Here is a 15,697-nt window from a genome sequence, read left to right on the forward strand (position 1 = left end):
ATAATGGTATATGGTTTGGGATTTTATTGGTTTACATTTTGACTTTATCACTGTTTTGATGCTACATAAAAACTTTACACATACCCTAAATTAAGCTGTCTGTTCACTGCCACAGCTACCAGGGTGTTGAGCTCAGGCTAATTTAGGGACTTTGACTGTTCCTCCTGACAAGGGGTGTGATTATTCCTTAAAGTGGGTAGTCAAGCCGACCCAAATGATAATTCAATTTCTTACTATGCCCATGCCTATATACTTTTCCAGTCTGACCCTGGATTATGATTAAATCATGGCAAAAATAGGCGATAGGGAATAAAAAGTGATTGGTCAAGATTTGGAGGTAAAGATGCCAGTGGGATGTCAGATTGCACATACTGAGATGAAAGAATGGAATACATATATATATTCACTGAATAAAACTTAGGTTTCAGGCACGTTCTAGTTAGAAATTAGCATTTAAAAAACCTTAGAAATTCACTGAAAAAAACATAGGTTTCATTGAAGTTATAGTTAGTTGGACATTTCACTCGTACAAAACCAGAGATATTCCGCCGTTATAGTTAGTTCAGCTAACTATAACTCGCGCCCCGCAATGCACTGCTGTTGACGTCACATATTACATCATTCATGACATGGTCAATGACACCACTGATGACATCATCCATTGACTGTGTGTTTCTTTAAAGTTTAAATATGTTTATATATATGCCAAGGTGTATTGAAGAATGAGTGGGTGTATAAGTGTCTGGATGGAGGATTTAGTAGGTGTGTGTCTGACTGTATAAGTGAGTGATTATATGTGTCTTACTGAATGCATGGGTTAGTGACTAAACTGTGTGAATGTCTGTATCAGTCTGTCTGTTGTTGTGTAACCTACTGCATGGGTTGGTCAGTAGCTACATGAGTGTCTATATGGGTTATTGATTGGTTGCCTGAGTATTTGTATGGGAGCCTGAGTGTGTGTGTGTGTGGGTGGGAGGTGTGTGACTCTGTGCACAGATGTGTGAGTGGTTGATTCACTGGGTGTATGGATTCAAGAGTGAATGTGGGAACAGCTGTATGGGTGGGGGTGTGTGTGTATGGGTGTGTTGGTGAGTGAATGGATGTCTCAGTGGTACATGTCCAAGTAACTACATATGTAAAAGGCAGTGTATGTGAGAGTTGGATTATATAAATGACTAAGTGAGAGTCAGTGATTGTGAGAGTGGCTATATGGGTGAGTGTGTACTTGTATCAGTGATTATATAAGAAAGTAAGTATGCGTTAGTATCTGTATGAATAAGTGAGGTGGTGTGTATAACTGTATAGGTGAGTAAATGGGAGTATGATTGATTCTTTGCATGACTGACTAGGTGTGTGAGTAACTCCATGGATGAGTGGCGGTGTGTGAGTGTCTGTATAGGTGTATGAGTGCATATGATAGTGTTGTATTGATGAGTGACTCTATGTATGAGTGATTGTATGGGTGAATGAGTGAATGTGTGTGTAGACCTAGGAATCAGTGAGTGCGTATGTAGTAACTGGTATTGGTGTGTCAATGGTTTCAAAAATGGTAATCTGTATTTTACAGTGGGTGTATCAAAAGTTATATTAGAGTGTGAGGAGGTGCATCAGATTTTCATGTGGATGATGTCATCAGTGATGTCATTTGAGATGTCATCAGTGATGTCATCAGTGATGTCACTGACCATGTCATGAATGATGTAATATGTGACGTCATCAGCAGTGCATTGCGGGGGCACGAGTTATAGTTAGCTGAACTAACTATAACGGCGGAATTTCTCTTGTATTGGACGAGTGAACTATCCAACTAACTATAACGTCAATGAAACCTATGGTTTTTTCAGTGAATTTCTAAGATTTTCAAAATGCTAATTTCTAACTATAACGTGTCTGAAACCTATGTTTTTTGCAGTGAATTTCAAAGGCTTTTTAGATGCTCATTTCTAACTATGACACCCCTGAAACCTATGGTTTTGTCAGTGAATTTCAATGGTTTTTTAAATGCTAATTTCTAACTATAACATACCAGTCGCGTTTCCAGAGTGGTGGAGAAAGGTGAGTGTGGCTTCCGAAACACCTCTTAGCAATCCCACTGTGTGGGATTTACTAGAGGTAACAGGAGGAGTAGTTAGCCCCCAACGTCAACCTTGGGGGCCAACTATCCCTTTTATTACCACCAGTAAGTCCCACACAGCAGGATTGCTAACTTCTTATATCAGGTCCCGCCGCCTCCCTGCACCACTGTGCAAATGTGCCCCCTAGCACGTTGTAAGTTGGGGGATTAAGTCCCCGTAAATCCTGAGGGTCCCTGGAGTCCAACTAGCCCACCAGGTACCTCCAGTAAGCACCACACAGCTGTGTTGCAGAGAAATGTAAAAAGGGGCGTGGCCTCGGACCACCTCTCTGCAATGCAGCCCTGTGGTGTGTACTGGAGGTACCGGGTGGGTTTGTTGGCCCCCAGGGACCCTCAGGATCCAAGGGTACTTAATTCCCCAATTTACAACGCACCAGGGGGTGTGTTTGCACGCTTGTCATATTGGGCCCCGCCCCTACCGTGCACCACTGTGCAAACGCGTCCCCTGGTGTGTTATAAATTGGGGGATTAAGTACCCTTGAATCCAGAGTGTCCCTGGGGTCCGACTAGCCCACCAGATATCTCCAGTAAGCGCCACAGAGCTGCGGTGCAGATAGGTGTAAAAAGGAGCGTGGCCTCGGACCACCTCTCTGCAATGCAGCCCTGTGGCACTCACTGGAGGTACCTGGTGGGCTAGTTGGCCCCCAGGGACCCTCAGGATTAAAGGGTAATTAATTCCTCAACTTACTACTCGCCAGGGGGCGGGTTTGCACAGTGCTGCAGGGAGGGTGTGGGGCCTCCGGCGACTTGCCGGTTCCTTTTGTTTTTATTAATTCAATGTTATGGGAGGGGGGCTGTGTGTTCCACTTCCCTGGGCCACTTTTGGCCCCGGGGACCCCATTCCCCAGGGCCTGGCAGCCTTAAAAAAAAATAATTCGGGAGGGGGAACCGTGTGGCCCCCCTTCATAGGCTAATTATGGCCCCAGGGACCCCATCCCCCGGGAACTGGCCAGCCTTTTTATTTTTACATTTTTGGGAGGGGGGCACGTGGCCCCCCTCCTCAGGCCATTTATGGCCCCGGGGACCCCATCCCCGGGGCCAGCCTTTCCGTGTTTTTTTTTTCTAATTTAATTAATGAGTAGGGGGCCGCGTGGCCCCCCACTGCCAGGCCACTTCTGGCCCCGGGGACCCCATCCCCCGGTACCTGGCCACTACGTTGGGGACCGTGGGGGGAGCTCCAATTCCCCCACGGTCCCGCCGGCTTCCGGCCTCCTGCGGGAGCCGGCATTGCTTTTTCACATGGGGAGCGGCTGACATGCAGCTCCCCTTGTGGAAAAGCAATCTGCTTTGGATTTTGTAAGCGAGAGCAGGAAACCTGCTCTCGCTTCCAAAATCCAAAGCACTGTTTGCTATGACAGGGTGGGAGCCGCACGGCTCCCGTCCTGTCATAACAAACAGCAGTGTCCTGGGGGTGGGCACCCCGGGATACTACAGGAGCCGACCCTCATGGGTGGCGATCCCGAGGGCCATCAAGGGCTCCAGGAGGGGGGCCGCGCGGCCCCCCTTTCAATGTTTAAAGCCCCGGGGAGGTGGTGGTCCCTGGGGCAGAGTTGCGGGGGGCTCGAGCCCCCAACACTAATTATTACTTACAGCCCGGGGAGGTGGCAGTCCCCGGGGCAGCGTGGGGTGGGTGGGACCCCCATGCTTTATTTATTTAAAAAGCCCCAGAGAGGTGGCGTACCCCGGGGCTGCGGGGGCCGTGTGCCCCCCGCATTAGATTTAATAAGCCCCAGGGAGGTGGCAGAATTCGTGCACCCAGAGCGAATTCTGCCGTTTAAATAAACAAAAAGATTTTGGGGCCCTGGGGGTCCTTGTGGGACCCCCTGAGCAGGCCTAGGGGGTCAGGGTGTTTCTACCCTGCCCCCTTTTCTTGTTTTTAAAGATTTTTTTTTCACTGTTTTCTTGTGACTCGGTTGTACTGTTGTGCCGAGTCACAAGATGGCTGCTAACACTTCCTGGTTTGGAGTGTTGGCAGACAATCACAGTGAAGCTTGTGCTTGGGAGGGATCGCGAACCCACCGCTGTCCTAGATATCGAAACTTTTTCTTTTTCAGATTTCTCAGTAACTACTGAACGGATTTACACCATTTAAGAAAAAGGAGTCTTTCTGAACCAAGGACTACCTTTTTGCCAAATTTGGTGTAATCCGTTCAGCAGTTCGGGCTGTAGCTTTGTCTAAAGTTTCCTATGGAAAATACCATGGGGAAAATGCGTTTTGGGACCCACCTTTTTTCTCGGCCCCCGCTTGACGAATCACCCCGAAACTTTCAAGACAGGCGCTGACCAGAGCGCCCCACTAGCTTTGAAAAATTCGCGAAGATCAGCCAAACATCGCCAAAGTTATTGGGAAAAACGCTTTTCCTATAGTAACTAGGTCCTAACTATAACTACCTACTGGTGACCTCCCGTAAGTAATATATTTGTTTTTAGGAATGTTAAGTTGTATTCGGTAGCCTGTGTTCATTTGAATGTGGGCCTGACGCATGGAGCGTTCACTGGTGGGGATTCGATGTCGGTAACCCAGTTGCCGTTCGTTGACTAACCTGGGAGGACGCTCCGTGTGTTGGGTGGAGTTTTCACTAATAAACTCGGAAGTCACTGCATAAAGACTGCATCCTTCTCCACTTTTCAATATTGTTCTATATTTTTGAGCCTCTTGAAATTTAACCAGGAGCTTGCATTTTATTCTTCACCTTTGCAACGCCCGTGCTTTTATATTTTGCAACTTTGAATGTTATTTTATGATGTCTTGAACCAGTGTTTAATATTTTTACTATTTTATGATGCATCTTTATATATTGCGTTTTGTATATTTTAGCTATTATTATAATTATTTTGAGATGGCTAATTAGCTCTGCAAATACAACGCTGCAAAATATAAAATTTACAAAAAATATAGACAATGGAAAGATTGGGTTCTTTCTTACAACAAGTCTTCACTTTAGTAGCCACATACCGTAGTTATGTGGCTTGGGCTTGCTTGCGGCTTCTTTTTTGAGTCGAGATCCGTTTGGGCTTGTTATTTTGACACAGCTCTTATGCTTGTTTCAGGAATAATGCTTGGCGAACCTGCTGCTTGCAAGCAACTGAAAGTGGAAGTGCCGGGAGGGCGGACGCCGGTTGGTGGGCGGGGCCTGGGGATCCCGGAATGAGCAGGGTGCTGCGGTGTGTCAGTGTGCGGAGAGCTCCGTGCGACTCTACGGGGAACAAGGGAGGGTAGCGCTCCTGTCAGATCAGAGGCCCACAGAAGCCCCCGGGACCGCAGAGCACAGGGAGCCCCGCAACAAGCGGCTCACACACACAGGCTGCCAGGCGAGCACTACTGCCCCAGGAAGAAGGACAGGGTGGGTGCAGAGACCAGGGCGCAAAGAGAGGGGGCATTCCTGCTCCGGGCTGGCAGTGGGAGAGCTCTGATGCTGCCCGAGGCGGACGGGGAAAGATAGCATTAGGGTGCCGCTGCCTGGGGGTAGGGAGGGAGAGTTGGCGCTATTCCATTCTGCCTTGGGAGTGCCGCGCACTGTGCGACAGGAGAGGTTTGACACTGAAAATGGAGACATGAAGGCGGGTAGCATATTGCCATAGGAGATGAGCAGAATCATGCCTTTTTCATTCCTTTTTGCAGGGGTCAGAGGTGAGGTTTGACATTGCCCTAGGCAGGGAAGCAGGCGGGTGAGCACTGGTCTAGGAGACAGTGACATAGGGTTTGCGCTCCCCCAAGGGGGGGGCGTTGGAAAATAACTTGGTATTCCAATTTTCCCACGGTACAAAACTGCCACTACCCTCGATATTAGAACGAGGGGGGCAGTCCCTGTCTCCAGGTGTCCGGGAGAGGTTTGCTGGGTCTAATACTGCCCGTGGAGGTAGTGAGGGGTGTCTGGTTCTATCACTGGCCTCTAGGACGGGTTAATAGATCCCGGGTCAGTATTAATGCCCTAGGGCACACGGAGGGGTGATTTTTAGCCTAGGGCTGGCGCTGCTCAAATAGCCAGCGAAGGGAGCCACTGTCAGTCGCTGGGCCAATAGATGGGTGGTCTGAGCCGGTGTCCGTCATTGGCCCCCAGAACATAGAGGGCAACAGTGTGTGACTCACACTGCACTTGGAGACTGAGGCGAAGAGGGAGCGTGTTTGTAGCCTGGATATGTCTCCGTCCCACTGCAGAAGCGTCAAAGAGCCTAGCACACTTCTATTGCCGCAGGAGGAAAAGATGTGTTTAGGTTGTCACTCTTGCACCTGTACTTGACCAGGAGAAGAGCCGGGCGGCTGCTGTCAGGGCAGACACAGTATTTGGGTCTCCTGTCCTGCCTCTGCTGTGTGACAGAGGAAGGGGCGAGCTTGAAGTGTAGAGTCCAGCCCCTGCTTTGTCACGGGGAGGAGAGAGAGGCATGCTGGCACAGGTACTGCCTCTGTAGTGTGTTAAGAAAGGGAGGAGAAGTGTTCAGGGCTGATGTGTGACAGGGGCGGGGAGAGGGATGCGTGTGCCCCTTGTGCTGTGACAGGGGAGAGAGCGAGCGAGGTGGGCCTTATTATCTCCCTAGAAATGTGACAGGAGCCAGACAGCTGTCCTGGATGACTTCCGGCAGGGCGATCAGAGAGCAGGTGGCTGTTCTTAAGTCGTTGGCTTGCCCCGTGATTCTCATGGTCAGCGGGATGTTGACTGGGACGGCACCGTGAAGGCCTCCCCGGACCGGCAGCAGCCCGTCGAGCAGCGGATCCCTTCGCCAGGTCCAGCGTCATGCTTCGCAGGGCGTTCAGCCGTTTGGTAAGTGGTATCTTTCTATCCTAGCGCTGCGCGCCTATGGATGCAGAGTCCTGAGGCACCCAGATTCCTTCTGTTGTGGCACCACTGGCCCACCCTAGTCAATGCCTAGTGTTGGGTTGTCTTGCAGATAGGTGAGCAGGGACCCATTGTCTCTCTGTGTGTACCATTGAGCACCTATGCTGGTCTTTACCTCTGCCATGTGCAGTGCACTCCTCGGCTCCGCTGTTGTGCCCTGTGCGCACCGGATAACTTTATCTCTGCTAATAATTGTCTTTTATTGCGGCGCCTTCAATGACTTCCTGTTTCCACCTCTCCCTCGGGCCCTGTCTGCAGGCCCTCTTTCATTGACCCTGACAGGCTTGCAGATAGCGCGCGGGAGAGGAAGATGCACTGGCTGCGCGTGCGAGGAATGTGAGGCGTGGAGCCTGCTCCCCGACCCGCAGGGCGCGCGTGGGCTCGGTGCATACGGCGCGAGGAGCAGGTTCTGCGCTTTCCCGCATGGGTTCCTTTGTCTCTGTTCTGGTACGAACAGGCACTGGTGCCTCAGCGGTGCCGAGTTGTCAGAGGCTGACCTGGGACACAGCCTTGCGCACAGTTTGTTTTGTTTTCTTAGCAGCTGAGAAGAGGCTTTGCGTGTACTTGTCTTTGAAGCAGGAGAAGGACGACTGACCAATCACAGCACATTTAATGCTCCCCAGGGAGTAGACCACTGCTGAACAGTTAACCTGTGCTGCAAATACGATAGTATTATGAAAATAAGCCAAAATATGACGTTACGTTGTAAGTGGTACAGTGCTTTTTAAATACAAGGCGCACCAAAACCAGCCCTAAAAGACTGCACTTTTTAAGAATGATGGTGTGCAATGATATGATAAGAGGTTGATGTTATTGCAGGGGCTTTTAGCCACAGAAGAACAAATGCATGGCACAGTAAAGTTCCCTTCAATGTCGGTTTCAAAGAAGTCCCAAGGCAGCAGGGAGATAAAAGCAGTAATGTGTTGTTAGTTGTCATCAACTATGGATAGTCTTAGTCTGTAAGGTCAGCAGATTGAAATCGATTCAAGTAAAAATAATATTGCTATTGGACTTAAGTCAGGGTTTCAGCATCGTCGTTCTAAATAATTGTGAAGGCGGGAGCGTTAAGAATCTTTTGTAATTGATAACCTTTGTTGTATTAACATAAATTACATACATTTTCAGGTAGGGCAACTTTAAATGTTTTTCTGATTCCACAGCAGGATCATTCATCAGCATGTCTTTACATTAGCCGTAATAAGTCCTTGTGATTGATTCAGGTCAATAAATAATTGGATCCTTGGAATGCAGTGAAAGATGGGTTACTCGGGTGAGACAGTCCCCGAGCCCCTCCCCTTGTGACTCCACTGTGGTCTCGGGCCACAAGCAGTTGAATATTGCACCCCGTCCACCTCCTTTCGGATCTTAATGCAGAAGGTGACCAGTGGCGTTAAGCGTTGTCTTTCTCCTGGTTTTCTCCAGCTGTTAGATGAATGAGCTTGAGAGCTACAGCTAGGTGGCTGATTTTTCATATTCATAATTACATTGTTTGAATTACTCAGACTCCGGCTTGGGAACACCCTTTCACAGCCACTGCAAGTCAATTACTATGTAGAACAATTCAGAGAAGACCATGAGGCCGAATTATGGATCCAAGAGAACCAAACGCCATGGCGATTTAAAAAAAAAAAAAAAAAAAATCCTCCACAGTACACCTTCTCTACTTATCCGTTCACTTTCTAGCTTCAGTACTGTTACGTACATATCTCTGTACACTAATAAGGAAGAATAGTGTTTTTTGCATTTTCTTTGTCCTTTATTCTGTTATTTAAACGGAAAACATCACCCGCCACGCCATCCTCTGTAACCACCTGGCTGTTCTCGCGAATCTTGTAAATGCTTTGTAATTCTTACGGCGGTCTTTATGGAAGGGCTTCTACTGTTTGTATCACTAAACAGCCATTAATGTCGCGGCTGCGTCATCCTACTGTACTCACAGAACACATTTTAGATTGTGTATTAGGGATTTGTCATCAAGAGGACAACAGAGAAGAGACTGACCTGATTAGTCTGTGAGTAAACATTGCACTGCTGGGGCAACAACTCATCAAAGCTCCTACTACCATAAAGATTGCAGGTTTAGAGGACATGACACCACTCACGGGTGAGCATATATGACTGATACAAGTCAGGAACATACCATCTTAAGTATCAATGTCATTGTGGCAATTGGCAGTGGTTAAACTTTAACCCAGCAGTTAAAAAAAAGGACTTACCTCTTAATGAGGTGACCACCTTAAAAACATTGGAAAGAACATAAAACACACCTCCAAAAAGTAAATTCAAATGTTGCTGATACTTGTAATATTCTGTAAAAATGTGGGAAGTGGCTTTGCTGGCTGAAGCCAGCTAATCTACACAGACAGATTGGGTTTGGACGGGTATTTGCCATTGATATTCACTCTCCCCAAAAAATAACAGTATTGCATAATATTTTGGGATCACTTTGACAGGGTCATGCTTCATGGCATGAGGAAATCTCTGGATACAGAAGTTTTTATTATTCATTTGGTTTCCATGCTGTAGGTGCAATTTGCCCCTCTTTCAGCTCATGTGCAGAATTTGTCTACAATCTTCCCGTAACTCATTTGAAATTGGAGATTTTATTCTGATTTCTGTGTACAGATATTCTTATAATTTAAATTAACCACGCCGAGGTTCATTGCAGGCTGTGTTAACATTCTGAAAACATTTTGACAAAATGTAATTGTTTTAATTTTTTCCAAGAGGACTTACGACACTATGTATCAAAAGTCCAGTTTGAGAGACCGTACATAGATGAGCAATGCTGATCAATGTTTCTCAAACCTAAAACTTTTTTGTTGTTGTTTTTTTAAGAGTTTTATATAGCGCAAACTAGACTCGAAGATATCGGGTATCAGAGCGCTTTACATAGCACCAGTTTTGTTACAAAAGGACACATTAATTTTTGTTGGGCACGGGAAGATACAGTGATTTGCCCAGAATCACAGGATGTTGAGCGTCGTTGCTGAGACTCGAACCGAGTTCCTCAGCTTCGTTGTCGACCGCTCTAGCCGTAAGGCTACTTCTTATCCATAATGTAATTGGCGACACCCATATAAAGGCCCAAAATCTCAAGCGCCATACTCTGTGCACTATTGTTTCTGATGCCCTTATAAGCATCCTTCTTGCCCTTAGCCTTAATGTGAATTTAGACCCATGTAGTTGCATGAGGAGACCTTAAAATCCCAAGAATATTTGATCTCTTCCCTAGCCTCACTCCTTCCTCTTAGCAAAGATGTATGCTTGCCTTCCGACCTCGATCCCTCCACATGCATGGTACCCCAGCACCTCTTTGCACCCTCCTGCTTTGTAGATCTTTTCCACAACCTGTTTCTTTCATCTGTGAACGTTCCCATTTCATGTGTATCCAGTTTTCACTCGGCACGTAGTCTGCAGCTATTTCACCTGATATTCTTATCGACACACACAGGTCGCTTCCATTGTCTATAAACTCATCCATTAATCACATACCTATCTTTCATCCCATGCTCTGTATCTGTTGCCTCAGATGCTTTCTTTTGTTGTCTGCATCCTAGAGAACATTCTATCTCTTCTCTGCAAATAAATTAGACTTGTGTTTAGAAAGCATTATTCCTATTCTAAGAGATGTGTTTCCATGCCTTATGTTTACTCAAACAGTTCCCTCTGGTAGATGATCACCCCCACCAATGTTCCTTTTCAATACTAATCTGGCAAGGGGACTGCCGAAGAGTGACAAAAACCCCTTGCCCCTCCAAGATAAATACTGAGATCATCCATTTTGATCCTCAGCAAAATCAGTAGCTCTTTCAGTCAGCTACTTTGAGCTACTTGGGCTGACTTTTAAATCATTTTTACCGTGCTTCAGAAACAGGGAAAGTTTGTCGTAATGGCACCATTTATATCCTACATGATCACCTAGTGATGGTGTTAGGATTAGAACCCACCTGACGTATTGGGGAAGAGCCACTTAAGACATGGGTATGTGCAATGGCTGTTCTTCCAAAACACTGTTGTCGGGTGGGGTTTACAGAGGCGTACCAAAGCTCTCCTTGTCTTACTCTTTACTAGCACAGGTCAGACTCAATGCCTGGCCTTATAGAAGTGCTAGGCTAGGGGAATGAATAGTACATCTCAAAAAGCAACACAGCAGTGAGAATAAACAAGGTAAAGTCTCAACCGCTTTCATCTATATACGAATGTATCAGTTACCACAAGTACTTTGAAGCAAATCGATAGAGGCAAAATTGAGTCAAACAGATATAACCAATTACATGCAAGTTAGTGAGGGCAACCTTTAAAATGTGTTCTATGACTAATTATTACTGTGGCTCATTTCAGCTGGACTCCGGCCAGAGTTAAGCCGTCTTGCGAGCGCTCATGGTCAAAGAGTTCTTTGGGGTTTGTCCCAATGAGTAGCTTTACATTTGTACTGGACTATTTATTATGGAGCCTAGATTTCTCCACAGGAGTGGGTACCACAGCTTCACCCTACACGTGGTACTCCAAGTCTCCTTCAGCACCCTAGGTCTAATGTTTGCTCTTGGACTCAAAATAAATAGGGTCTAGCTGCTTACCTGATCTTCTTTCAGGTACCATCCTCCTCGGGTTTGAGAGAGAGTAACTATTCTACACATTCTGCGTATTCACAGGCCCATCTCTTAATTCTGCCTCACACTCGTAGAAGAGAGGGATGGACGTAAGTGAATGTATGCAATGTGTATCTGCTGGTCATATGGTTAATCAATGCTATTTCTGAGTCCCAAGATGAATAAGTCTTTTCTGAAGCCTCTGTTTTGAAGAGAATTTGAGGTGCATGCTTATATGTTTATTTCCTTGTTTCGCTTCTCCTTTTTATTAGTGAATTATCCTCTCAGGCCTGCTCATTTCCACCTTCCTTTCTCTACTTAGTGGAATAGATTTTTGGCACTTTTCACAGGAAATCAGGAAGATGACCCAGTGAGCTAAATGCTCACACGTGATATGCGTGGTAGGTAAAAGTTTCAAGCCTGGCAAGACTATCTCAGCCTTTAATCTTTACAATAGCGATAGAAAGCTCTGTATTGAAAGAAGTTATTCTTAGTACATAAATTTCAAGAATGGCTTTTACAAAGGTGTGTATTTTATGAACTATCTAATTGTCCTAGGGTCAGGATGCTTTACAAATCTACTTGTCCTGTTAAAAAAATCTACTGTCTCGTTTTGTGGCAAGAAGTGATTTTACAAATGTTATCCTTATATGATAGCTTTGATAATACCCTTTACATGGTTTGGATTCTCGCATCAGTGCGATTATGCCCCACTCCGGGGTGCATTCACAGATTCTGAATATACAAGGGATCAACGTTACATCTTTGAAAATGTGCATTGTCACCCTATGCAGAGGCCCTGTGTCTTGTTTGACCCAGTTTTCTGCTTGCAGTAGGGCTCTGAATATGCCAGTACTTTAATTATGCAGAGTTGTGATTAAAGCAGAGCTCGTGATGTGTCTGTGTTCTCATTGTGGCCTTGTTCTCTTTCTCACCTGAGTTTCAGAAGAAGCATCTTGTGCATTTCTCTCGGTTATTTATGTGTCCCAGTGCATACATTGTCAACCGAGTATCAAGAATATCTCACACAGCCTGGACCTTCTTCTCTTGACCACATCACACTGTGTAATGTTGTGCAAATCACTTTGCCTCATTGTGCCTCAGTTCCCTTATTTACCGAACTTATGAGCACGTACCAAGTACTAAACCAGTGCCTGGACAACTACATTTTATAGCATGATCTCTGCAAGGTGCTGTTAGAGTCGAACTGTGATGTGCCAATCGTTTGTGCACTTGAAACTGATTTATTTACACAAAGATGTTCATGTGAGTGAATGTAGTGTATGCAGGAAATCGGTATTCCAGCCCATATTGCCATTTATTTTGTGTGCACCCAGAAACCTACACGTTTATGGATATTCATAAACGTCACTCTTGACAAGGTAGATGTAACACCTTTTCCAGGGTTAAAAAATACCACTTCTGAAAGGGGTAGGAGAACAGGAGAGAGGTTTCCACACTGGGAAAATTCGAGGTCTCCAAACTGGAAAAATACTTTCCCCACGGAGTTAAAAAGAAAGAAAGTTAGCAAGTGCATTAGCTCTCTAGAGATTTTCATAGGGCTAGCTGTAGATACGTATGTTTGCTTGTGCGATAATGAAATGCAAAAACGTTTGCTAAGATTGTGTCTGGAAAATTTGATTGTCCTAGGTGTCCAGGTGTACCCTGGGAAATGGTTTTGAATTCCGAAAATTCACAGAGCTGGGGCTGTTTTCTCGTCACGCCTCCCCTCTGCAGAAGGACATTGCAGGACAATTTCTCAGTCTGTTCACTTGGTAAAATGAGCGGCCGTGGAGTGTGTACTAGGTAAAAGCTGGAAGCGCTGCTCGGCTGCCCCTCCGTCTCTTGGTTTGCGCTGTGGTGCCAAGGGCTTTGCTGTGCTTAGCATGCACTCCTTTGTCCTCTTTCACCTCTAGCCCTTTCACCTCCTGTCCTCCTCCACCTCCTGACTGTGCAAGTCTTGCCCCACTTGTGTCCAGGCGGTGAGACATCCTTTGTGGAGCGTGCGCTACCCCACACCAGAGAACATGTGAAGCACCACAGATGCATGCTTCTTTAGAATTAATTCTCATAGTTGGCTAGTTAGTGTCAGGGTCTCAACCTGAATGCAGTGGCAGTCATTCTATAGATGCCAATAAACAAGCAGTTTGTCTTCTTGGTAACCAGTTTCAGGGTGAGACAGAGCGGCATTCTGGAGTAGACCATGACCAGCCGAGAAGCAGACTCTTCACACTGAAGAAGAGAGGCCTGTTAGCTAGATATCCTGGGATGAGCACATAGGAGCTCCACAGCTGCCAGAGTCTAGCAACATCCACTCAGATTGGGGCCAGGAGCCCTCGCCAAGCATACAACAAGAAACCTGTCACCCAGGAGTAATCGCAGCATGAGAGCAAAGACGAAGCTGCAGACAAAACCGAGTAAATTGTCAGCTGCTAAAGACCAACACAAGTCACACAAGTTCCTACTTTGGAATATTCAACAGCACATAACTCATGCTTATCGTAGGGGCGGAGTAAAAGCATGGCAGCAAAGACTTCAGTGTCTGAGGTAATCCATCCGAGCACAGTGTTCAAGTGTAAATAGAGTGTAGTCTTCACTGTCAATACCAAGCAATGGCCATGCAGTGGATGCTTTGGGATCTCAGAGAGCACGCAACATGAAATTCTTCATGTGGGAGTTGTAGTAAGAATCCAGAGGCAGGGCTATTGAGGGTCTTGGATCAGCTGCTATACTGCATCACCTTCTGTGCAGTGTTGCCACTGAACTCCAACAGCTCACACAAATACAGAGGTGGGGACTTATGGTCTGACAGAGCTGATTGCAATGATGTGTGGCCTGGGAATATGTGGGATCCTCTAATATACAAGCGACCACAAGGGAAGCAAAGAAGGAGCAGGGGACCACGTTGGTACACTGCAAAGTTGTGACAGGGAAGTGATCCTGACTTGAGAATGATGACAAAACTGGAAATGTTTATTGTTGGAGCTCTGTGACATTTACACCAAGGGATGTTTGAGGTTCACACACAGAACAGGCCAGATGAGTTCATCGCAAATGCAGCTTGAGCTGGAATACAAGAAAGGTATGTTGGCAGCTCTGATAGATCAGCATCATCCACACCAATCAGTGGTGTCGCAAGGAGGTGGTCCGCCCGCGTGGCACAAGTTTTGGGGGCTGGGCCTCCCCCTGCTCTTACCTGGGACCGTCACAGGGCACCAGGTGCAGGAATCGCGCCAGTATCCACCCCCTGCTCTTACATACGGCCGCTGCGGGTGGCAGAAGGTCTGGGTACGCCACTGACCAATTCTAGCCAAGGAAGGTTACGGAATCCATAGCCTGCATAGTCATTAATGAGAGACCATACTGTGAGAGCAGAGACAGAGTTGAAGTAAACCTGTTTATTGTCAGTCATGATTAACCTCTTCGGTGCGGAGGACGGCTCCAGGACGTTTTCGCACCCAAGGCAGGAAATCCATCTGGTGCGAGCACCAGGAGGTTTTCCTTTTACTTTTTAGGCCTCTGGAGCCGGGGAATAGCTTTGCCAGCACCCCAAGCTGTGTTTTTTCCCTGTGCAATAACAATTGGCGTGAATGACGCACCAATGTCTCTATACAGAAAGTTACAGTAAATGAGCTGATCTGCTCATTTACTTTCACTTTCTGTGTCATTGGAAAGGGGAGAATCTCCCTTTTCTAATGGTACCACTCCGTAGCGGATCCCCAGCCTATCCAAGTGCCACTCATTGCGGGTTAGTCTAACGCATTTTGAGCGTTTCCCCGCATCGCCGCACTAAAATTAATTGTCATCCATTATAGCTCCTCTGCCTTGGTCAGGGTGCTTTGCTCTCAGTGCAGCATTGTGCACTGCCAGAGTGAATCCGACTAATATTTGTTTATTCTGGGCATTGCAAGCCCAGGGAAGAGGTGACTGTGGTTGTTATGGAAACCGCCTCTGTGCCCCGCTTGTTACAATTTACAATTTGTACTTTGTGGCTTCTTGCTGTGATTGGGTCACACTCCACATGCAGTTGTTATGGGTATTGGACTCTTTCCTATCTTGACCCCCAGGAAGGAAACGTGATCCTCTCAGCAATTCACAACAGTCCTTTGAGTAGCATGCACTCTACTCAGGAGAAT

The 15,697-nt window shown here is 46.6% G+C and overlaps 1 protein-coding gene across 2 annotated transcripts in view; it reads left to right on the forward strand.

The window, feature by feature from the left end:
• The first annotated feature begins 5,263 nt into the window (after positions 1-5,263).
• ATP11C (ATPase phospholipid transporting 11C (ATP11C blood group)) overlaps positions 5,264-15,697 on the forward strand; it is an 804,025-nt gene continuing 793,591 nt past the window's right edge. For both annotated transcript variants that reach the window (XM_085607959.1, XM_085607958.1), the window contains exon 1: positions 5,264-6,894. In XM_085607959.1, the coding sequence (XP_085464085.1) occupies positions 6,868-6,894 (27 nt within the window). In that variant the 5' untranslated portion in view covers positions 5,264-6,867. The remainder of the gene's footprint in view (positions 6,895-15,697) is intronic.

This window comes from Triturus cristatus, chromosome 5_2 (genome assembly GCF_964204655.1).
Source record: "Triturus cristatus chromosome 5_2, aTriCri1.1, whole genome shotgun sequence".
Classification (NCBI taxonomy): domain Eukaryota; kingdom Metazoa; phylum Chordata; class Amphibia; order Caudata; family Salamandridae; genus Triturus; species Triturus cristatus.